A 25,745-nucleotide genomic window follows, 5' to 3' on the forward strand; every position below is an offset into this window, starting at 1 on the left:
TTTCATGTTGATCGCATTTGCAGAAGTTTGATTTTTTGTCCTCAATTTTTGTCGAAATTTTCTTGGAAAGAATTAAGGGCCAAAAACCAAACTTCTGCAAATGCGATCAACATGAAACTTTCAGAATCTTATTTTTTCTCCAAAAAATGAAACCTCAGAAAGATTGAAGCCAATCAGGATCGATTTACGGGTACCTCCCATACGAAATTGTCGAAGTTTTGACTAAAGTGACCGATTTTTTAAAAATATTTTTAAAAAATCCAAAAATACGGACAACGGTACGGAAAAGTTTGAGATTACGAATGTAATTCTTTTTATTCCAAACACATACGCACACACTCAGCACGCTCAATCGATGGCATGTGAGTAAATTTTGGTTTAATTCCGACACAAACAACAACGTTGAGCATCAGTGGCGGGCGGAATAGCAATGTTTGAAGAGCTACGAGTGACAGGGGAACCAGGGAAGTTGGATGATATACCCTTTCCGCTTTCCTCCCCCAGTGAATTCGGGGTGATAACGGGAAAAAAAGAGTAAACGGAACGCAACCAACTCTAGTTAGTATGGTGAATCGATCGAGGAAATAGTTGATGCATTCCTATTTTAATGAAAAATCAAATGTTTTCATCATTTTTATTATCAATCATTCGGCTATAGTACTCTGCCTTCACCACACACACACACACACTCTACTCTTCTGCAGTACATTTCGCTCTGCATTTACAAGCCCAAAACTGACATGAGAATCAAGCAATTGCGTCAATCAAATGCATGCACACAACTTTTCCGCTCGCACTCACTCATTCTCTTGCTCTCGTTCTGCTGCACGAATTGAAAAAGTTGTAAGAGCGCAAAATATGCGAGCACCAGAAAACATTGAGTGGAAAATGCAATCCCAGGCTAAATAAATATTGCATATATATATATATATTTTGTTATCTCGTCAGTCAGTCAGTCAGTCGTTGTGTGTGTGATTTTCAGTTTCAATTGCGGATTGTCAAGCGAAGTGAAAAAGAGTATTTGTACAAGAGATAGATGTGGCTGCTTTGGGTATTTGTCAATGCATTCTAAACGAGTAATGAAACCAGATAGAGAGTTCGATGAGTGGAAAAAAAACAACGCAGCATTGGCCACTATTTGATATTTGAACGAAACCGAATGTTACTTGCGCACTGTGAACGAACAATCACACAAGCAATTATCAATTTTAGTTGGTAAAACGAAATGCCAACCCAAATCAAGCATCACTTCACTCACATGCACACATTTCGCAACGCTTTTTTTGTGCAAACACACAGGAAAAAAAGCGACCAGATTTAGAGAGTTTTGTAAACGGACCCCTCCAAAAAAACAGCGCACACATACTCTAACAATTGGGAACCATATGTAATTAATGCTTCATTCTCAGCACATGTAATTGTTTCAAATTGCAACGAAAATTGGTGGAATTTGCTTGTGCAACCGTTCGCCTTCTACCTCTCAACTGGAACATTTCTTGTGATTAAATTTTTTTTTTTTTGCGAAAATCAACAACAATGAGAGAGTCAGTCTGTTTCTCTCTATCTGCGAGTGTGTGTGTTGACACATGATGCGCTCGCGTGAGCGCCGTCATTGATGAATTTCACTTTGGGTGCTGCCTTTTCATTTATCACACATTTTCAAATGAAAACAACAACCATTTTTAACAGTAATAAACGACCTTTATGTCCCTAGCGACACACCTGAGTTAAGCAAAAATGTTCACAATACTTCGGAGAGACCTATACCTGAGTCTATACCACTCGAGCCAATCGAGACAAATGATTTGAATCAATTCAAATGAAGCGAATGGATACTAGCAAAAAAAAGATGATGCAAAAATATTTCCTAATCTAGATGCCACAAAACGGAATCCTGGAATTTATGAAAATTTAAATCATAAGAAATTTTCTTTACCCAGTAATTGCGTCTCAACTTCTTTTGGACAATTTTCAGATTTTCAAGTTTTTTCAGTATTTTTTTTTTTTTTTTTCAAAGAAAAAAGTCCTTCAAATTAAAAAAAACAGCAAAGAAAGTTGTCATTTTGAGATATTCGATAGATTTATTAAAAAAATTGGTTGGTGTCATTGGCGCAAAATTCATTTAAAAATTCGTGTGTCATTTAGATTGCTACGTTGTTGTTCTTGATTTTGGATTAGAATTTTAAAAGTTTTGGATGGTAAAAAGAGGAAATTTGCGATGTGTGTCTTTCGTTCGTTCGTGTTTTCGTACCGTATAATAAAATATACATCAAAGGCCATCAGTTGCGGGCTTCATAACCATAATTGCAATTACAATATGTTTAAAATTTCGTGTTTGTTGATGTGGTTTGCTAGGGAAAAAACCCATGTAAAATTCAATTCGATTTGTTGTTGTTTTGATTGTGCAGTATTTAAAAAGTAACTAAAATAAAATGGATGGAATCTTGGTTAGACACAAATTTCCAATTCAAATTCAAATCGACCGAAACTTTATCGGTCTCAAAAAAAAAGAAATAATAAAATATTTATTATGGAATGTAATACAATATTAAAAAAAAACATTGCAAAAAAGTGCAAAAGTAGTTGATTGTTGATAGCATAGTAGTCAATAGTATCTTATATCAGAAATGCTCTAAAAACGAAAATTTAAAAAAAAACTGAATCCGTTTTGCCCTAATCATAGCTGGTTTTTAGATACAGAAACGATGAAAAAAATATATATTTCAATAAATTAGTTTAGTTTAGATTAGTTTTTCTCTCTTTTTTTCTGCTTATTTGTTTGCTTGCTTATGAAACAACCCATTGCATAACGCTTGTGTCATTGCCACCAGTCGAAATAAGACGTGCATCGTCGTGCATAAATTTAACATCCGTCACATGACTACTATGACCTCCGTATGAATGCGATAAAGTCTGTGAAAGGTACAAATAAAATGGAAATTGATGCATTTTTTTTATGATACCAAGTAAATGATTTAATGAGTGGGAACAAAATTGCCGGTGAATTTTGATGGATCCAAAAATAGGTGTTTTTTCGTCAAATCCAATTTTTAGTGCAATTACATTTTTTTTATACAAATTCAATGGAATATTACACAAATTTTACATCAAGATGTGTTTGCCGCACTGGAATTTTTTTTCGTGTAATTTTTTTTAGGAATAACGTGAATAACAGGACAGAAACATGGAGATGGTTTGAAATGATGGAAAAAATTGCAAGTTGAATTTTGTGATTGGAATTTTTTTTTGGATTGGATTGCGATGGAAGAAGTGAAAAATCTTTTACACAGAGCAGTAGAAAATAATTTTACACAAAGAAAAAAGAAAAATTTTGTACACGAGGATAGCAACTATCTTGCATTGAATTTGTTTCTAAAACAGTGAAAAAATTTGGTGATAAACTTCAAAAAAGAAAAAACAGAATTTGTCTGAAAAAAGGTAATTTGTGAGTGTTCGAGAGAGAGCCTTACTTTTGGTTGGGTCGCTGGATACAAGAACAGTTTCACTTTGCCGAAATCGTCTCCGCTGGCCATGAGTGAACCTTCAAAGTTTTTGCACACTGCATTGATATCAGTTCCATCGGCATGCTCAGGCCAGACGCCAATCGTTTGGAATGAAAGACTGCAATTTTGTGTGGCCCATTTAATATCGTTTGTTGTTGACGATGACGTTATTTGCCGGCACAATGTTGGATTCCCTGGAAAAAAAAAACAATTTTATGGGTGTAAAACATTTTTTTCGCATATTTTTATTTCTTTTGTTGTTTTGTGAAGAAAAAAAGATTGACTGTGGACTCTCTTTGTGAATTTTATCCTCATGGAATAATCATTCATGTATGAATTATTAATTTATTAATACATAATAATAAATTAATAATAAATGCAATATTCACATGTGAGTAATGAATATTTGAAGGAAAAAAAATGTTTCCATTTTGAGGGTGAAGGACTTTTTGAAAATGGCAGAAAAAGCCGTTACTCACAATAAAGCACTTCATAATCTCCAGAGTTGCTTCGCAGCACTTGACTATCCTCGGACCAGTCGACGTGTTTCACGTAACTTGAGTGACCCTGTCAAAAGAAAATCATGATTATTGATCCGAATACAATTCCAAATTGAAATTAAAACTGATAAAAAAATTAAAATATCAATTTAGAGCCGACGTGATTATTGAGATTAAAATCTAAATCAAAAACAAAATTTTGAACAAAATAAAATTATTGATTGAGAGGATTTGAACCAAAAAAAAGAATTGAAATCAAGAGCAAAAAATCCAGAATGAAATTCAAAATTTGGACTCATAGTTTTTGGAAACTGAACATGCTGTAAATCGAATGAAAATGTCCCAAATGAAGCTGGTCACAAAAATCGGATTTTTTCAAATCAAAACGGTCAAAATCGCTTACCGCACATCGTCCAACTTTGGCGAATCGTCTGTAATCATCGCCTACTTGATAGATGTAAATGTTGTTATCGCGTGAGCCAATGGCCATGAGTTTTCCATCGGGTGAAAATTCAATCGCCTGAATGGCTTCCTGTCCATCGATGTGTTGTGTGAGTGCTTCGCGTGTTAATGCATCAAATATGATCCATTTCCCGAACACCGTACCAACGGCAATCATGGCGCCATCCACAGAGAATGCACAGCATTGAATTTGTTCGCCAATATCCTTGCTCCACACCACCGAATGCGACAAAGAGTCCCACAATTGGAGCAGACGATCACGGCCGCCCGTCACAAACTGTGGCATATTCGGGTGAATGGCCAAACCCCACACTTCATCGGTGTGGCCCATGATGACTGGCGAAAAGCCCAACTGCATATTTCCCGTCAATATACAATTTCGCGTCGTTCCAATCAACAGCTGTGAACCTTTTCCTTCGGCCACCACTCGCACCGCACCAAAATGCTGCTCAATCTCCATTTCGATGCCCGTCGGACTGAGATCAGCGTCAAACAATTTTATGCGACCATCTTTACCGCCACCCGACAAAAATCCACCATCTTTCAACGCGCACAACGCGAATATCGAACCGTCGTGCACTTTTCTAAAGGTCGAGATGGAGTTGGGAGAAAATGGAGTTAGAATACCATTATAAACCAAAGAAAAAAGTTGAAATTCAGGTGTAAGCCTTAGACTCACTTCAGCAATCGTGTAATTGTATTCGTTCCACGGCTCCACACCAGAATATTTCCATTCGAATCACCCGATACGACGTCACCGCTCTGCGTGAACGCAAGACATGTTACATATTTTGGCTTCTCTCGCCCTTCAAACACACCCATCCGTTTGTACAGCGTTCCATTTTGATCGAGCGTCCAGAATGCAATGTGCCCTTTACCAGCAGACACAATCTGATTACGATCCAATGGATGGAACTCAACCGCAACTATCGTGTCCACGGAACACTGTTGAACACCAGTCAAAAAAGGTTTCAATAGAAAAAGTGTTGAGTTTTGTAATAAAATTGAAATAAAATTGATAAACAAAAGCAATAACTATTCGAGCATGGTAATAAAAGCAATGTCTTACCCGTGTTTCCGTGATTTTATGGCCTTTTTCGCCACGCTGCCATTCCCATACGGAGATAATTTTATCGGCCGAATCATCGATGGCCACAATCATCGAACCACTGTCGGCCCGACTAAAGCACAGACTGTTTATCGAACCGGTGAACTCACCGACGCCAATCACCATCAGAGTTGCCAAAGATACGGAATTCCAGATCCGTATGTGAGGCTAAAGAGTGAATATGGAGTTGTCAATGGAAATTGGGCGATTTTTCACTTTCAATTCCAATTTTCTGTCTTTTAAATTTTTGAAAAAGACTCTTTGGAAATTGAACCAATTCAATTTATTTAAATTAAAAAAAATTCTATGAATTTCATGCATGAAATGCAAAGCCATGGCTTTGAATCTTTGTTGACAAACATTGAATTGAAAACGTGATAACGAAAAAGAAACTTACTAAAGCGTCGTTTTTATTATGTCCAGCACATTGTCCAGTTGCGACTAGAAGTTTATTTGGATGAATGCACAAGCTGAAATAGTACGAATAATGAATGAACTTGTCTCTAGTTTCACGTTGAAATAAATTAATTCTCATGGCCAATTGCTGTTGGCTTTTGAGCACTGAGAACTGATTAAATAATTAATCTAATTTAAAACACGGCCACTAAAGTGGATTCACCATTTTCAACTATACCGAAAGTACGGTTTAGTTTTATCCAAATGTTATTCCTCACCTTTTGACATCATCGGTGTGACCTAAAACCAAAGAATTTAAATTCAATTAAAGTTTAGCAAAACAAAAAAATTCGTGGCTCTGATAAATTTCGGTCAAATTTGAAGAGAAAAAAAAAATGAAATTACGTACCGATATAGTGACGTTGTGACTGTTCGTCAACGTTGTATAGTACAATGACCGATGCGACAAAATAGGCCATTTCACCGGTGGGCAATTGATAAAGGTTTGAGCGGCAATCTTTGCCACGATACCCATACACCCAGTCTAGTTTGAGTTTCTTATTTGGTGCCGGTTGTACTTTGGTTACATCGTATATTTCCTTCACATCACTCGTTGCATTCAAAATGACTGGACGTCCACGTAAGAACATTTTCACCGTGCCATCATCTTCGTTATAGCTGCATGTTTGTGTGCTATTTGCAAATAAATCACAATTATAAATAAACCAAAAAGCGAGAAAGAGAGAAAAAAACGCGTAGAAAAAAATGCATTATTTATGCATTTCGTGAGCCGATCTGTTGATTGTTATTATATTCGCTCTCCCTTTCTCACTCACGTGCTGCACTCGTTTAAAATAGGCGAATGTAGTTCAAGCGAAGAACTTATAGTTTGCGTGATTGCATTCGCTTGCTCTTGTTTAAACTGAATAAGTTAACGAACTATAAGAACACACCGATCACATGATTGGTTCTTAATTTGTTGGAACATTTTTTTTCTGTTCTTTTCTAGCAGGCAACGAAGAAAAAAATTGCAAGTGCAAAAATAAAGAAAGCGAAGAAAAAGAACAAACTATAGGGAGTGAGAGCAATTAGAACGGAAACGAACAGGCGAGAGGCGAAACAAAATGCATTTAAAAAAAGCAAAATTGAAAAAAAGTAAACAAATCATAACATGAAAGAAACATACCCATGCTTGAGAACATGCCCTGGCAATATTTTTGTCGATAAATTCAATAAAGACTTCGTTGATAATCTAAATCAAAACAAAAACCAAATTCAACGCAAAAACAAACGGAAATTATTTTATACAAACAAAGAATGAAAATTACAACTAAATGAACCATTGAATGATGTTGGAAAAATTAAGAATTTTGTAGATGAAAGGGACAATTTTTTGGAAAGAAAAAATTTAGAAATTGGACAAAAATTAAACAAAATGGAAAAATTGAAAATTTCAAAAAGAATTAATTTTTTTTGCCGAATCAAATCACTTTAGATTCGATAGAGTTCTAAATCTGAATTTCAAAATCTATTGAAGCATGTCAGTGATGATGATGAAGAACAAATTCCTTTCTGAACAACGGTTCTAATCCAAGCGCACTAGACTGACATGTCAATCGCAAATATCTTGCCTCAAACGAATTCTTACCTCCCAACCAGAGCTGACTGTGCATTGAAATCTCCGGTTGAATTCCAGCGTTTGCCTAATCCAGCATTGCCATTGTTCACCGTATTCACTGATTGTGGCCGTGGCGAAGGTGACGGGGCTGGTGATATTGAGTTACTACTAGGCGAATCCGATTGAATCGAACCGTTTGATTGGTGAATTGGTTTGGTTCGGCTTTGATGCAATGAGCTCACTCCGCCACTATGACGTCGAGAGTGCATATCGGGCGTTGTGGTACCCTGCACCGAACGTACCATCGGCTTGCGTAGCTTCCAATCATTGTTTTGCCCACAATTCATTCCCATCGATGAGTTTGAATGCACTGAACTCTGCGATGACACTGAAAGTAAACGGTTTGGATTAGTGAAAGAGGTGAGAGTCAAAAATAAAAAAATTGTGCATCAAAGGGTTAATTTCTTACACCTAGTCAACTTGAATTAACCTGAACTCAACGAGTGATTAACACTTTCATACAAATCAAAATCACTTTCACGAAACAAAATCAGTTCTTTTTTTTCGAACGAATTTAGATTTGAACGAATTTAATCATTTTCTTCAATCAAAATGCTTCGTTTGCATTTTTGTTCGAAATGTGTCGTTCCATTGTTTCTCAATGAAACAATTCTGTTGTTCAAGCAATTTTGCTTCTCAATGATTAGTTTAAAAATGATGATTGAAGCAAATGAGCGAAATGGCAACTCACGTCTACTGAAAACGGGCGCTCCATTCCGTGATGGTGTGTTTGGTGCACTTCGGCCGCCTTGAATTCCTAAAGTGTTATTTGTAATGGCACCTCGTTCGATATTCCCTTCAATTGTGTTGAGACGTCGCAGCACATCGGCCAATGTGGATCGCAAGCATACAATTTCATCTTGTTGCGTCAGTACTCGCCGCTCCAAATCATGGACACGGCCAAATAAGCTCGACTTTTCCGATTCTAACATCTCATCTGAAAGCAAAAGCAAAAAAAAAAATGGTTTTGGTTATTGAAATGTAAACTGAAAAATCGTTGACAATTGCAACGGTTCTAGCAATTTTGAAGTCGTTTTCGTTGGATTTGGGTTTTTTAATTGAGTTATCAACAGTAAATCTTCTGAATCAACGGCAAATTTTGAATCAATTCGATTAAAGGTCTCAATTTGACTGAACTGCCAATTTCGGGTTTAATCGATTGAATTCAACTCTGGCCAAGTATTCCAGAAATGGTGGAACGACCTGGCAAAAATGCAATCCGAAAAGATTTTCGTTGAAATTTCGAAATGCTATGCCTTCTCTATCAATGCACAATGACTGATTAGTCGGCACTAATCTGGCTGTAAATTCTAGCACTTACTCCAAGCATTATAGACACCGGCCATGGTGTCATCATCGTCACTAGAAAAGTTCTGTGGATGTGAATCCATTATGTTGACTATGCTAAATGACTCTGTGCTCTGTCTGTTGATCTATTGAATTATTGGAGATTTGTGTTTGTGCGCGCAAAACAAAGTGAAAAAAATTGTTTGCACAATGGAATCTCGTGTGTAAGTAAATTGAGTGTTCGGTTGTAGCTTATGGCATTTGCAAAGTGAGAAGGTGGCGTTGGGCTAGAGCCATATGTGGCGGCATTTCACATATACACACACACACACATTCAACATCAATGTGTTAAGTAAATAAGTCGCATTTTCGTCGTCGTTCACGAAACACATCACATCAATCACACATGAAACTAGAAAAAAAAAACTGAACGCGAAAACAAAAGTCAGGCCGCCAGTCAATATTGATTTTGAGTTTGGAACGAGCGCGCGCGAGCGAGGTAGTCCTTTTAGTGTTGGAATTTATGAATGGGATGTTTAAACATGCGACCGAAAAAAAAAAACAAATCAAAAGTCTTTCATTTGCAGCAAACGCGCGCGTGTCATGTCGTTGTCAACGAGAAACATTTGTGTGTCTGATTTGTTCTTTTTTTTTCTGCTTTCGTTCCAAAAACGTGCAATTTTAACACAACGACACACTCAAACAACAGCACTACCACCAACAATAACAATAACAACAAAAATTGTCTAAACAAGCGCTTGAATAACTATCACTGAAACAATTTCGCATTTCATAATTGCACTAAATGTTTTTTCTAAAAATAATAGACGAAAAACACCATGTGAGGAACGAAAATGTCTTTTCACATCGACTGCATTTATAACACAACAACAACGATGACCGACGACACCGAAGAAACAATATCTATATCAAAAAAAAATTGCTCTGCTGCTTTCAAGTGAAAAGAGCAACACGACAACTCGACAAGCACTTAAAAAAATCAAGTTGAAAACGCTGAACAACACGATAACAAACATAAACAAATAAATGAACAACACTGACAATTTGACATCTAAAATGTCATTTGACCGAATTAGTTGTGTGTTGTGCCTATTTTGCGCTTTACGTTCGCAGCTCTATTTCTCTCACTCACTCATGCCGTGCTCACTGTCGGAAAGACGTCAAGTCAATGCGCACAAAACTGCAACCGAGACAACAAACACACTGCACATTTGGGTTTTTTTTTGGTTGCTTCGTTTGAAATAAGGGATTGAATTGCAACTGAAATGGGCTCGAAGAACTTCGAGACGAATGACTGAACGAGACACGGAAATATAGAGCAAAAAGGGAAGAGAAGGAGAGAGAGAGAGAATGAACGAAAAAATCCTAATTTCCTGTGTGTGTTTCGGTATTGCACAGGAATCGGATGTGGAAGAACGGGCGCACATTTCAAAAACCTATGCTCTATATGTACGCTGTGCTATGCTATGTCTAAGGCGGAGCAACAGCCCAAATGTTTTGTTTTACTCGGTCGGTTGCTATTGGATTTCTCTCTCTCTCTCTCTCTCTCTCTCTCTCTCTCTCTCTCTCTCTCCCTCACTCAGTATTACTTTTTTCTTCGTGCTTTAAATTTAAAAAATGTAAAGGAAGTTCAATTAATTGTGTTAAATAAAGCCGAAATAAACAAGAGGAAAATTGATATATATTTTTTGGTTCGACGTCGTCGTCGTCGTCGTCGTTGCAGTATGGCATAAGGTGAAGTGGAACGTATTTCAAGCGGCAAAAGAATACAATTGACCGTTGGCACTCTCTCCAGTCCAACATAAACTACGCACAAATGTTTATGTCCGATGAAATATGTTAATCGGTAGCTGTAAATTCACATGACCAACCGACCGACCGCACTTCTCACATGCTGCGCGACGGCAAGCGTGAATATGAACAAATAAGGAAATGTTACACCATCAATACATGGGCCCAATGAATTGGATTAATTAGGCAAATGCACACACACACACACGATACTATCGCATGCAAATATGCAACGCATTGATTTATTCGATACTATTTTATGTGCACCGGTTGAACATTTGCCACAATCAACGCTACTACACTTCCAGGGAACGTTTTTTATGACTCGACTTGCTTGGTTTTTTTTGTTCATTTTTGCTCATTTTTTTCTTCATTTTATTTCTATTTTTTCCATTTTTTTTCATTTCTTGCGCATTTTTCTTGCACTTCGTGTTAAGAAGTTTCCTTCTATGTATTCATTGGACGTTTTTTTTTTTTTGCTTTTACAAAATCGAACTTGAATTCAAGTTTTTTGCCTCGTTTGTTTTTTGTTCAGAATTTTCTATTTTTCAAGACTTTTTTTTTCGTTTCTTCCGATTTTTTTCTTTCACTTTTCTTGGCGTTTCCCTTTTTTCGAGCAGATTTTCCACTTTTTGTCTTGAATATGCGATTGAAGTTCAGTGGCATTTAATTTATGGGCTGCTATATGGTGCGTTGCCTTTTGTTGGCAGTACAACATAATCTCATCGTAGCAGTTGAGCTAGACGCATGCCTATTTCAGGATGTTCAACTTGATCTCTGTGTGTCGCTTTGGTGCAGCACATGTGGGGTGAAATTCGAAAGCCGACCAGGTTAACTTGACTTAATAACTAGTCTTCATATACATAACAAGTAAAACGATATGGTTTTTTTTTCTCTCATTCAATTAAAAACCCAAACAAAAAACGCGTGCACGTATATGCGTGTATCATAAGCCCGAAAGGTGAACAATGTTCACTACTTGTCTATGTCTGTGTATTTTACTTTTACTTTACCTGTTGAGTACTGTTCGTGCTCCATAAAGCGATCTTCGTTATTTAATTCGGTGACTATTTGACCACTGCTTATGTCCATGCTGCTACTGATGTTGTTGTTGTCATTATTATTGGCTTTGTCTGGATCAGCAGCAATTGTTGAGACGGTTTTTTCGGTGGTTGTTGTCGTCGTCGTTAAAACGGCCACCGAACCATTGACCCCGTTCATGTTTTCTTTAAATCTACTCCCACCGATAACCACTGAACAACTCTTATCGATTGTTTCGACACTAATCGATTTTTTTTCGGGTGAAGTTTTGAAAAAATTTCGTTGATAGTTCACAATTTTTTCTGGCTTTTCTGAATAGTTTAATTGGGTTTCGTTTAAAGTCGTCGTTTTTCTTTTGTGATCTCAGTTTTTTTTTTAAATCTTTTTGTTTTTCTTTCCAATTTTCTTCACTTTTTTTTAAACTTTTTTGGCTTCTTTTCTCAATTTTCTTCGTTTTTAATCCGAAATTCCTTCCTTTTCTGTCTTTTGCACACTGTTCAGTCAATTAAACACCTTTATCACAAGCAAAATAGGTTTCAATTTGGCAACTGTAGTTTTTCTTCACAAATTAACACTGATTTAAATTTTGGCCACGCACAATATTTTCAATAATTTTTCGTATACTTTTTTGGGCACTGAAATTAACACTTTTATTCGATAAAATTGGCACTCAATTTTTCAATTGACACACGATTATGGTTTTTTTGGCAAAAAAACGCTTCAAAATTTTACATTCCGTCCACAAAATGTTACGCTTTTTCCGGAAATCTTGTTCGTTCCCGTTCTAATTGTCAATCAAACTGGACCGGCGATGAATCATAAATGTAGCAACACTCAAGAAAGAAAGAAATTTTCATTGACCTTATCATTTGTCGTGTCCGTGCTGCGTTGGGTGGCTTTCATTCTTGGCCTGAAATCAAAGAAATGGCAATTTTCACTTTTAATTCGAGAGAATTATGATGTAAGCTGCTTGAAATTCGGTTGTTTTTTCTTTGTCACTGCTGAGATTTCATATATATGTTCCAAAAACAAATCATGATGTTATCGAATCCGGTGGAATTTGTACTGATTTGTTTTCTGTCGTTGTTGTTGTTGTTGCTGTTTTTTTTTATCTTTAAGTTTTGTTGTGTTTCATTTTTTATGTTCAAATTTGATTGTGTTTTTTCTTCGTTGCGAACAAATATTCGTTGCTTCAAAATAGATTCGTTGAACAAATATTCGTCGTTTCAAATGTTGTTTCGTTTTGATTGTTTCTATTTGGTCGGTGCTAAAAATGTTGTATGTTTTGGCTTGTTCGTAACCGGACACCCGCTAATAATCATTCACGCCTCTTTTATTATTTTTTGTTACTAACGCACCGTCGCTTTTTTTTTTATTATCGATCAGATTAACATGATTAATAAATGATTAGCTGTCTTTTGAATATGTACACAAACACCGTTAGCCTTCGTCCGTTCGTTTCGTTTGTTTTTTTTTCGCGAATAATAATGATTTGATTGCGCAGAATGGTCATACGGTTTTGATGCTTTCTCAAAACAGCGGTAAATAATGCAAAAAAAAAGAGCGGTGGTGATTACGCGAAAGAGTGGAAGCGAACGGACGACGAGCGAGCGTAAGCGCAAGAGCGGGAGTTGCTCGCAATTGGAAACGCAACGAAAGTGCGACAAGAATAGATAGCAAACAGAATAAATGACACTGAAACCGGTTTGTTTTTTTCGCCAATGCAAACAGAAATTCAACGGCAGCGGCGGCGGCGACGACAAACGAAATATAAATAAATAGAGAAAACAATGCCAAAAACAGAATCTCTTTTAATTTGACTAATTGTGTACTCGCACACTTAGGAATTTCTTGGTGTTTTCTGATGTTGTTGCTGTCGTCGACAGCCCGTCGAACTACATCGAAATTTCGACTGACGATTCATTTAGAAATCGTTTTGTTTGCAAACCAAAACCATTCAATGGTTTATTTATTCATCTCGTCGTTTTGCACAATTTCGCTTGCGAATTCGTTCAGGGACAGAACAAAATTTGGCAATGACGATCTATTATTATTTTCAATTCACGTGTGTGCTGTACGTTCCATACACAATTCCACCAAATAAAAAATAAAAACGACGACCGAGAGTGTATTGAAACATTTTTTACGCTAGCGAAGCGAGAAGCGACTAACCATTTTCGCAACAATTTGTATGGAAGAATTCCGATGGACAGACTATCTTATGCTATACTCATTCGCTTGCACTCGCGAAACAGTTAAATCGTTTTCCATCGACCGATGACGACGACGACGGCCACGGCAGCGGCAAGCAATTATGTAAAGAATGTACAAAGAAAGATCGACAAGAAATTCTCAAGCAACAACAACAAAAAAAAACAGCAGAATAACCGAACGAAAATTTTATGTAGTAGAAAACTTGTTTTATGGGAAAAAACGGTTTGCTCGTGTACACAATATGTGCTAAGTTGTGCCCGAGTGCATGGCATAGCAGCGAGTCAATATGCCGTGAGTCAATAAGAATATCGGTACGTACATATATATGCAATAGAATGCACTCGGTTAAAGCATGAAAATGAATACGTATCGAATGCACCTATTCTAATGGAATCGGGCAGTGTGTGTTTTTTTTTTAAATTTGAAATTTCATTCGGGTGCTGTGTGTATGGCATGCACTGTATGCACTGGCCATCCGATGATGAAAAAAATGCTATACCAAATACCATCCGGATGTGAAGGTTAACAAGTGGTCGTCGCAATCACATGGTAATATACACCGTATCACACAACCTTTTGAAGGCACACACGAAACATTTGTATTGTGCGATGCACAACATTTATTATGCCGAAATTCACGATGCACAACCAATTTCTATAGGCTCACCGACATTTTGTTGTTGCACACCACATTTCGAAACACAATTGAATAAACAACGCTCGGGATGTTTTGGAACAACAAACATTTAAACGATCTTTTTTTCGACGGTGCATTTCATTGAGTTTTGGTGATTTTTGTTGATTTTTCCTTCAGGTACAAAAACAACGTCATTTGCCATGAAGTTTATTACGTTTCTTCTTCATTCTTCCGAAAAAAAGAACACAATTTTGGGAGTTGAAAAACGATGTTTTTTTTCCAGAGGTCGTCTTGGTTAGGAAAACGAAGAGTACATCTTTAAAAGCAGAAATATTTGGATAGAAACATATTGAAATGCCCAATTAAAAACCAAATTTCAATATGATTGATCAGTGCCGTAGCGTCCATACATACGTTTAATATTCCGAGGTGGAAAACGTACACCGATTCCAGCATAGAAAAACTTCATGAGAGATAGTAACCGAATAGAAACCGATTTAACAAAGATTAAGGCCGAAAAACTAACATCGAAATTCCAAAACCAAAGAGAGCGACGATTTGAGAACAAAAAGACTGGAATTTTGGGACTGAAAAAATAATGTCATTTCTGGAGAAAAGACAGATCTTCGAAAAACAATGCAATTCTATGAACAACACCACACTTGATCGCTGTTTTTTGTTACCTTGACGTACGATTTGTCACAATTTTGTTTAGAAAAAAACCGAACTTTTTCGTGTCAACCGAATTTCGTCTTTTGTCACCAAAGTATCCAAACTCTCCATGTGTGTGTGTGTGTGTGTGTGTGTGAGAAAGAGAGAGTGGCTTGACAGAATGTCGCTGTTGTTAATTAAAAGATGAGGCACTTGAGAATTAGATTAAAGTTCGCACTGAAACGTTTGTGACACAAACACACGACCACTGTACAAATTCATTCGAAATGAGCGATGAATTGCAGTGTTGTCGAAACTGAGTCAAAAGCAGCAGCAACAACAAAAACGAAATTCATTCACATACGAGATTATTTGTTTGCATAAGTTTCCGAGTATGTGTGTGTGTGTGTGTGTTTGAATCGGGTGTTCATCACATACGGTGCTGTTGTTCTCTCTTTCATATTCGATTTGTGTCGCTTTGGAGAAACAACGAGAAAGAAAAAAACGCTAACAAAACCGATGTGTATCGTTCCAAACGAAATCGATGTGTCGCATTTTTTTCTTCATATTTCACAATTTCAACCAAATTCGATTCACAATTGTTCCAAATGTGATTCTGAATCGTGGTTTCATCAAAAAAAAAAAAAACAAATATTGGAACAACAAAATCTGGGCACACCAAAAACGAAACAACATCGATAGATCGCATTTATCATAAATACAGTTCAATTTAATAATCACCATTTATGGATTATTACGAAGAAAAAAAAAACACCACTCACTCACACTCGCATCAATGCATATGCCGTAAAAGTCAGCAACTTGAACGACGAAATTGACAAAAATGGTAAATGAGACACAATCCACGTTTGGGGTCACATGAATTTTAATCGTTATATCTAGATTGTGTGTTTTTTTTTATTTCTCTGTTGTCACCAAGAAAGAAAAAACACACCACCAAACCTGTGAGGATGCGGGCAAGAAAAACGCTAAATCACACACAACAACGAAAATTTCGGCAAAACAACGAAAAAAAAAAATTAATCTAAATGTCTATGGACGCCAACTCGAGAGACGATCATCATAACACCGACTGAATTTTTCGTTCAAATTCTTCTCTTCTGCCCAAAAAAACACATAACACACAGCAAAACATACAACATACAAATACGTTGTTTGACGTGATGGATAATTTTTTTTTTCTTCTTTGGTTTCGGTTTTCTGTCCGTTTTATTTTCAGTGTATTTTCCATGTGTTTTAGAGCGGCAGCAGCAGTGCGCTCACTGTATACAGTTGAGTTTTTGTCCATCAATACACTCTTTCACACACAGAGAGAGAGACACACACACACACATCAACATACACCATCACATTCACTCACTCACTCACTGCCGACTCACAATCACACGGAAAAAAAAAGATCGGTGTGTGTCGCTTCTTAATGAAAATGCGCACATCAAATACATAGAACAAATGTGCGTGTACCTGCGCATAATATTATACTGAAACAATAGTGCCATCATCACAATGGGCAACCCAAACGAAAGCAAAATAACACAAAAACCAATAATAAAAATGGGAGAAAAAAAAACAACAAAAACGAATAAAAACTACGGCGAAGTACACAAAAATGAGCAACTAAACACACGGACGATGGGTGCGAGCGAGTAAGAGACACTAAAGTGCGCAGCGCAAACGAAATGCAGCGCGAAAAAATCAGCAGCTAAATAACAACAACAACAACGAGCGAGCGAGCGCGCGCGATATACGGTGGAATTGAAGAAAGGAAAAACTGATTGTTATTATTTGCTCACCATACGTTGCAACTGAGAAAACTGAAATCAAATCAAACGAAATGGAAATAATGGCACAAACAGCATAAAAACTATGCACATATTATTATGTGATTGCAACAATACCAATACCAATCAAGCACACGTCAACACGATTCAGTTCTTCGCTTCGAGTTTTTTTTTCCCATTCCTACTTCTAAACTGAAATGATTTCAACTCCACTGTGATGAAACCAAAACTTTGTTATTTCATATCGTTTGTGCGTTTGTTTCGTCTTCTTTGTTACGACTACTACTTCTTCTTCTTCATTCGTTGTCGGTTGTCGTTGTTGTTGTTGTTGTCGGTGTTTTGTTTCTGTTGCTGTATCTCTCTATTCCGGCTTCGGTTTCATAGAGCGCGCTCAAACACTCAAAACACACACCGACCATGTGTGTATACACATTGTGATACATATGGAATGTGTGACTGTGCACACATGAGCGACGGCCAAATGCAAGTGAAAACAGGGTGATCATCGATTAATTCATACGACCACTGGTTTGTCGCTGGAACGACAACACATTATCAACCATTCCAATTAGCTACTGCCAAGTGTATATATTCGACGTCGGATGCTTTAATTTCGTCCGGTCCGTTTTGTCCGTTTCTTCTTTAAATTATAAATCAATTTAACCAAATTTTCAATTAGAATAGACAATAATCGACTATTGTCTCCCTCTTTTTTTTGGTTGTTGTCCCAATGGCAAACCACCAACTCATTGTATATTACTATTTTCATGCCGATTGTTCGGTGTGTTATGAATCTAATGAGTTAAACTGTCGTTTTGCTTCTTCTTTTTCTTCGTCGCTGTTTGATTCTCTCTCTCTCTCTCTCTCTCTCTCTTTCTTTCTCTCTCTCTCTCTTCCTCCGTCATTCTCTTTCTCCTTCTCTCTATCTCTCTTCCTATCGTAGTTCTCTTATCGCTCTTGTTCGCTCTTATTTGCTATCGCTCATTCACTCCTTCGCCTTCACTCTCGTTCGCCTTCTGTCTCTTTTTCCCTTTCACTCTCTCGTTCATTCTCTATCTCTTTCCCTCTTTCTCTCTTTATCTCCCGCTCGCTCTTTCCACTCTCTCCACGCAGCTATTGCCGCACTTTTTTATCCAAATCATTTTATGATGGTCATATGTTTGTTGCTATGGTTTAATAAAATGTGTCGTTCTGCTCTCGCTATGGTTTTTGTTTCATATCGGCTCACGGTTTGAGTTATGTCCATGCCGTTGCTCAAATGACGTGAAGCAATGAAATCGGAACACAATTGAAACCAACTCAGTCATAGATGAATATATTTCAAATGTACACACATAAATCGCGACGCAACAAAACAAATAAATCATTTAAGCCATTCAACGTTCGCTGTTGGATTTCATTAAATCATTTGCTTCGTCTCTACATCATTGTTATGCATTCCGGATGACGAAGTCGATTTATTGCGTGCAATCTGCAGATCTTACGAGCATTTCGATGCATAATTTCTGTGTTCATGCTCAGCCGCATCAACAAACCACAACGTTATCACAATGGCATTTATTCATTGTTTTTATTTTTATGGTTAAAATGTACAATCGCCAGTTCAGACGGATTGATACGGTTTTTGGTTCAAGGGAGAAAGTTACTGGAATTTGACAATAGGTGGTATTAGTGTGCACGACAAGCATTCACGTTCCATAAAGCTTCAACGCTTTTGCCTCGCTTTTGCTTTTCTACGATTAAGTCGATGGTTAAGGGATTTTTATTGTGAAACGCTGCGAATTCAAATTTTCTCGAATCATTCTCTTTGTTTTTTGATGGAATAGGACATAAATTGAACTTGAATAATTTACAATTGTTCTGAACAAAGCACTTGGAAATGAGAGAAACAAACGAGTTTTGGAATGAATTTGAATTGTATATCGACCATTTCCATTCATTTATGAATTATTAGCTACTTACTAGTAGCTGCCGATGCATTAATTTTGGACGTTTGTTTTTAACCCGCTTTGGCCTATGCCTTCAGCACCTGAAGGCTTCCAAGTATCGAATTTTCGACAAGAAATTTTTGAATGGTGTCCAAAGAAAGAAAAAAATGAAAAGACAAAAAAGGTTTAAAGAAGAAGTTTGACCTTTTTTGTGTTATTTTGGTATCTTGATGGTCTTTAATAGGGAAATTGGTAAGTTGTATTGATCGAATAAATTGAAAAAAAAAATCCGTTGATTTCTCTCGTTCCAAATTTTTTCCGATTTTTCGTCAAAAAATGAAAAAAAAGTCTAAAACTAATGATGAAAGGTTTTGACAAATAGTAAAGAGAGTATAAAAAGTTCCAGCATTTTAGCATCCACTGGAAAGCAGGTTGTGTCCAACTGGGTTAACTTAAATAACGCATATTCATGTCGACTGTTCAACGTTTGCTTGAAAGAAAAGAATCAACTTTTTTTTTTCCCTGAATACCATTTCCATAATCTTTCTAAGAACACATTCTCCTATCGCAAGTCAATGTGCAATGCGCACATAGGTTCAACGAAATAGTAAGCTTCCTGTGGTATCAATGCTAGCGATTGGAGGGAATACAAAAAAAAAAACTCGACTACATAACAGCTCAAAATTCAGGCAAATTGCTGAAATTGATTCAACAAATCGGCAGCCAGTATCTTGCATCGCATGATTGTTTCAGTTTGAGATAACTGACAATCTCGACCGAGCAAAAAGACGATATGAATGCCTGTGCGATCAGTTCATTCGGCAAAGATCGTATTTATTATCACATATTCGTTTCGTTTACTTTCCTCCTTTTTTCGTTGACGGACGGAAGTCAATTTGTCGTTGCACAGTAGTGTGTTCGCACACGATTCCTCATTTTCTGCCAGAAACATTTGGATTTTCAAAGAGTCAACATCAATTTTTTTCTCTAGTTCATTGTGAGAAGAAATAAGTGATCATGGCAACGTCATATTTTTTCTTGGTTTCACTGTGTCTAACGTGGTTGGTGTGCGGCTTGAATGCTGAAGTGGTTAAAACTGAAACTTGTTATTCAACACCAGGTACTTTTTCATGGCATGTTTTTTTTTATTTTCCATCCGATTTTAGCACCAATGCATGTTGAAATTTGCAGCATTTTCATCGCCATCAAAATTGCTTTTTTTTCCTATTTTCATTCAAATGTCCATGCAATATTTACCTCAAAAATCATTCAAAGAAGGTATTTTTGGACTGTTTTTTCGCATTCTTAATGAATTGAATACCTGTGTTTTTTGACTGTCAATCGATTAATTTGGGACTTTTTGATTGGCTAGTGGATCAAAAGTGATTGTCTTGAACAGAACGATGTTAGTTGACTTCAATCATAAACCACTGTCGAATGTCCCAAATTAATAGACTGACTAAGAGAAACGTTATCATCTCCATACAAAATAGTTGATTTTAATCAACTTAGCCGGTTTCAGTTGTGCACCACTACATACAAATACATGCAACGGTGTGACTGTAAGTCATTTTACTTCCACACAGGATAGCTATTTATTTACATTTTTGTTTCATTCTAAAAAAATTTTATTCGACGCACATTTGGCGAGCCGTTCGAAATGCACGCTAAAATGCGAAGATATATTGCGAACATTGTGATGCATTTTTTTATGTGTTTGCCGTTCATTTTACTTATCTTTTTGTGAGTATATTTCCATTTTTTTTCTCGAAAATCAACATGATTCAGATTGTAATTTCTATACTCAAATTCGTGTCGTTCAATAATTTTCTCTCTTTCTTTTGCTCTCTCTTTCTCATATGCTCTTTCTTTATCTCTATCTCTCTCTCTCTCTTTCTTTCAGCTCCTTTATTCTTTCCTTCTCTCAAATTCTCTTTTCCGATATTTCTTTCTCTCGATTGCTGATTTCAAAGAAACGGAGCACTTAAAGCAAAATATTACACATTTACTGATTATGCATAGAAAAAGACTGGCACAAATTCAAAACATTCCTATAATCATCGTAGTTTAGATGGGACCCTTTGACCCATGATTTGTATTATCAATTTTTAGCTTTGTCAATTCCTGGCTAAAAACCGTATTTACTTCTTTTTCGGAACAATAGCCTAGGTTTGGGTGCGTTATTAGTTGTTTGACCTATTTTGGCATATAACTCCTGAATATATTTGAAACGTGAGCTCAATTTATGCTAAATCTATGTCTCATTTGCTCGATCAACGTCAACATCACAACCAGCATTAATACCATCAGCATCACTATCACCATCAGCACCTTTATCATCACCACATAATGTATCATCTAATATCCAACTGAATTTTTGATTCATTCCATTAGGTCAGTGCAAAATAAGCGAAGTACGTATCGATCCTTGCCGTGAGGCATCGGAAAATAGGCCATGCGTTGTGAGGAGAGGCACCAATGCACAAATATCATTTGATTTTACACCGGGTAAATAGTTCTGCATGCCAAATTTGCATAATAACAAATCCTGCATTTCATGTAGTGCTAAAAACAAATACAAAATGAAATGAAAGAAAATGAAATAAGAAAAAGAATAAAAGAAAATACATCCTTCTGTAACATATATATTTAATTTCACATTTTGCCTGTCATTTTGATTGCGACACAGAATGGAGTGTACCTAATGTCTATAGTAATGTGTATTCGGTTGGTGATGAGGGCGATTTACCAATGCCAGGAATGGACACCGACGGTTGTAAATTCACCAGTTGCCCATTTCAAGCATCAACTAAACAAACCTATACCTATAATCTTCCCATACAGAAAAAATTCCCAAAGGTAAGGGATCTTACAAATGAAGTTTTCTTTGAAACTTTCAACGGAATCCGTTTCGTTTGAAGGCACTATGTTTTTTTTTTTTTGTTAAATTACCACTTCACTGTGTTAGTTCAATTTTTTGTGACGATAAATAATTTGTTTTTTCAGGGATCATACTTAATTAAATGGATCCTTCGTGACTTGGCTAATGAAACCAACACCGACACAATGTGCTGCTTCACAACCAGAATTAAGCTCATTAAGTAAACATACGGAACGAGACTATGCACTGCATCGCGCAAATATTTTGGACATTCGCTTATAACTTGGTTTCTAGTGATTTCAATGGATAACTCAAAGAAAATCATGTTTATAATGTAATTCACGGTAAATGTGCACATCCGAGCGCTGAATTTTAAATGAAATAAAGAAATTTTGTATTGAATCAAAGTTACTATTTTTTTTTCAATTAAATGACGTGATCATTTTGATTTCTCTTCAAATTGTAACTAGAATCGATTTTTGAAAGTCTAAAATAATGGCCCATTTCGGAACATGTTCCAGACATTATTAATGGGAAAAAGTATTTTGAACATTTCGACTCAATTAAAAATAGAAAAAAAAAAATTCGATAAGCCATCAGCGTTCATGTTCACAGTTGAATTTTGTTAAATCATTTGCTTCGTTTATTCATCGTTTTTGAGCGTTGACATAATTACTCCTATTTGGTTTAATCAACAAGCTCACGAGCAATTGATGCACAATTTCTGTAATCAACGTTATTATAATAGCATTCGATGTTAGGATGTACACAAACACCCTCTCCCTGTGCACCAAAATGATTTCATGATCCAAAAACAAAGTCGGTTCGAACCAGCCCAGTATGAGCCGTGAAATTAAAGTCTTTTTTTTTTTAAACAAAATTCACTTGTTTAGCCACTTTTCACCAATTAGCGTATGTCCTGAGCAATTCCATGCAGTGCCGTCTTAGCCTGGAAGCGAATGAAGCAGCCGCTTCAGGGCCCCCCGATTTCAGGGGCCCCCAGCTGCTGAAAAGGCCCTTGAAATATTAAGAGAAAATCTTATCAAATTTAAAAAAAAAACATTTCAATTTTCGTGGTTTGTTTGCTGTCTACAAAACAGATGATGCGCGTGACGACGACGCCGTGGAAATTGCTTTGGCCCTATTTTTAGCTTAAATAAAATCATTAATTATTTCATCGAAGTCCAAATTATTCAAAATTTCACATTCAATCGATAAAAATGCGAATGCATTGAGTTTTTCTTCACCCATAGTGCTTCTTAAATAATTCTTTATATATTTCAATTTTGAGAATGACCTCTCATCGGGTACGTTCGTGCAAAACAAAGACAAAAAAATTCTTAAAAGGATTTCAAGATTGGGCATGGTCGAAATCAAATCTTCCTTTATGATTTTTGAGTACATTGAAAAGTGAGAAAAGTTCGGCGAATCGAATTCAAAATATTCTTTTGCAATCTATTCATCCAATCATTAAAACCAACTGTTGTAAAAGATTTTTGCTGGCTATGGTCACCGAACAACCGACAGACAAAGCAAAAAATTGATTGAGTTGAAGGTGAATAAACAAGCCAATCGCGTTCAACTTTTGTGCCGTTTACCAATTCACGTTGCAAATGATATGTAGAAAATCGTCGGCCAGTAGCCGATGTTTGAAATTGAGTATCAAAATGTTGACAATCTTTTGGACCTGAAAAGTTTATTTAAATCGTGAACAAATGCGATCAAAAGAGTTGCGATGCCGAATAAAAATGTACCTAATTTGGCCCAATATCGTTGCAGAGTTTGTAAATCATCAGGAACGTTCTACAGTGCCAAATCAGTAGGGAATCGGAATTGTGACTCAGAAGACAGTTGATATGCAACACTTGATTGTGACACATTTGAAAATAGCTCTAAATTTTCGGATGCATTACAGATTTCACCAATGCTTTTTTCTAATTGCTGTTGAGTGTCACTTTCGATTTCGATCATTTCATTTTCAGCAACACTTGTTTCTGCTTCAGAGGTGCTTGATTTAGACGTACTTGATTTCGCAACACTAAACATTTGATTTATTTTCGGAATTTTTTTCAACTGTTCTTCTAAAGTTTTCTTCTTATCTTCCGCTAATTTGCGTTTTTGAGCGCCACTCAAATAGATTTTATCACCCATTTTGATTTTTCGTTGTATTTGCGATTACAGTAAAAAATTTAAAAATGTTTTAGACTTTAGAGACTACTTAAACCACTGAGCAGAAACGATTGGATGTCAAATAAGAATGAGTAATCAAAGAATTTCAACTGCAAGACGAAAAAAGTCATATACATATATTTCGCCTTATTTGTTGTTTCTGTCTTACTTTTTGAATGTAAGTAGTGTGACTCACTTTTCAATAGAATGGTCAGTGGAATAATTGTTTACATATCAAAATATAAACAGTTTATCGATAAACCGTTTGAGCGAAATTTTTTATTCTAGGGGCTTCACGCACTCAAAAAATGATTCAAAAACAACAAGTATTTATTCTATTGACGTATAATCCGGTAAAATCCATTCTTGCACGCTGAAACTCACATGAATTCACGAAAACTCTCACATTTGAATTGAATGAATATTGAGGAGTTTGGTGAATTTTGGTGAATTTTGGTGAATTTTGGTGAATTTTGGTGAATTTATGTGAGTAGAAAAAATTACAAGAATTTGTATTACCGACCCTTTTCATTGCTAAACACTAGGTTCGACACTTAGTTTGACAGCTAAGTTGGCAAGACTGTGAAATCTAATTTATCGACAAATTCACTAGAATTCACCAAAATTTATTTGTATCGTTTCAAATTCATAACAATCGTTAAAACTTATTACTATTTATTTATCACTACACAAATTCAATGGTTGAAAATTTTGCGTGAAGCCCCTAGTTTTTATTGCTAAGTATGGTTGACTCTTTCAGACGAATGTAATTAAACATAGAGGGAGAATAGAGATAACGATAGGTTTCGTTTGTCAATTCGAATCAGATGTTGAGTCACATATACATTCGTATGAATAAGAGCGTTCATGTCCAGCAGTATTGAGCAGTAATCAAAACATAAATGAAAAACGGCATAGTTTAATAACTCTGAATTCATCTGTTTGAATTCAATCGAAATTGGCGCAACATTCAAACTATTGAATTTTATGGCTTTGTGCTATTGAGAAAAAAATTTGGGGCCCACGGAAAAATTTTGCTTCAGGGCCCCCGAAAGTGCTAAGACGGCACTGATTCTATGTATTAATTAAAAAATCAATCCACCCTAATCAGCATAGCGAACGGAGCCAGATTAAAACAACAATTTCAAAGCTGCACGAACTTTAATCAATTGTTTGATTAATTCAATAAGTTGGTAGTATCTCGTTTTACGCATAGCGCAATTGCGCATGGATGTGATAACTGACTCTCCGAACAAACATTCCTTAAACTGCGAACACAAAATTTTTTATAATCAACATCAATCCATCTAGCTCGTTTAGTTTATTTCCCTTTTTTCGTCGATGAACCAAAATCGATGTGTCGTTTCATAGTTGGAGAAATTTTTCACTGTGGATCGTGCACGATTTTTCACTTCTTTGTATCAATATTTTCGTTTTAAAAGGGCAAAAATTATTTTCTCGCCGTTTCATTGATTCATGGAGGAGGAACAAAATCAGCAGTGATCATGGCAATGCCATATTTTCACCTGCTTTTGCTGTATCTAAGGTGGTTGGTGTACGCTTTAATGCTGAAGTGGTTGAATTTGAAGCTTGCACTATTTTTTTTCTATCGAATTCTCCTCTCTCTCTCTCTCTCTCTCTCTCTCTCTCTCTCTCTCTCTCTCTCTCTCTCTCTC

General features: G+C 36.3%; 2 protein-coding genes across 24 annotated transcripts; one reads left to right on the forward strand and one right to left on the reverse strand.

Annotated features, from left to right (window-relative positions):
• Positions 1 to 2,374: 2,374 nt before the first annotated feature.
• Positions 2,375 to 17,377, reverse strand: LOC129575895 (echinoderm microtubule-associated protein-like 2). 23 transcript variants are annotated; one of them, XM_055460098.1, is made up of 14 exons: positions 17,209 to 17,377; positions 11,760 to 12,697; positions 8,339 to 8,584; positions 7,618 to 7,975; positions 7,156 to 7,221; positions 6,379 to 6,662; positions 6,248 to 6,269; positions 5,971 to 6,043; positions 5,535 to 5,741; positions 5,145 to 5,410; positions 4,407 to 5,049; positions 3,983 to 4,070; positions 3,471 to 3,697; positions 2,375 to 2,913 (listed from the first exon to the last, which is right to left on the reverse strand). In XM_055460098.1, exons 2-14 carry the CDS (start codon positions 11,965 to 11,967, stop codon positions 2,788 to 2,790), a joined length of 2,814 nt encoding a protein of 937 aa, XP_055316073.1. In that variant the 5' UTR covers positions 11,968 to 12,697; positions 17,209 to 17,377; the 3' UTR covers positions 2,375 to 2,787. The 23 variants fall into 23 exon arrangements, with proteins under 23 accessions (XP_055316073.1, XP_055316070.1, XP_055316066.1 ...); XM_055460095.1 differs by having other exon boundaries at positions 17,104 to 17,377; XM_055460091.1 differs by having other exon boundaries at positions 17,215 to 17,305.
• Positions 17,378 to 19,917: 2,540 nt separating this feature from the next.
• LOC129576046 (MD-2-related lipid-recognition protein-like) lies at positions 19,918 to 22,307 on the forward strand. The gene is made up of 4 exons (XM_055460464.1): positions 19,918 to 20,139; positions 21,414 to 21,527; positions 21,709 to 21,878; positions 22,026 to 22,307. Exons 1-4 carry the CDS (start codon positions 20,037 to 20,039, stop codon positions 22,122 to 22,124), a joined length of 486 nt encoding a protein of 161 aa, XP_055316439.1. The 5' UTR covers positions 19,918 to 20,036; the 3' UTR covers positions 22,125 to 22,307.
• The last annotated feature ends 3,438 nt before the right edge of the window (positions 22,308 to 25,745 follow it).

Source organism: Sitodiplosis mosellana, unplaced genomic scaffold (genome assembly GCF_009176505.1).
Source record: "Sitodiplosis mosellana isolate CC-2019 unplaced genomic scaffold, AAFC_SMos_1.0 Smas_scaffold_6170, whole genome shotgun sequence".
Lineage (NCBI taxonomy): Eukaryota > Metazoa > Arthropoda > Insecta > Diptera > Cecidomyiidae > Sitodiplosis > Sitodiplosis mosellana.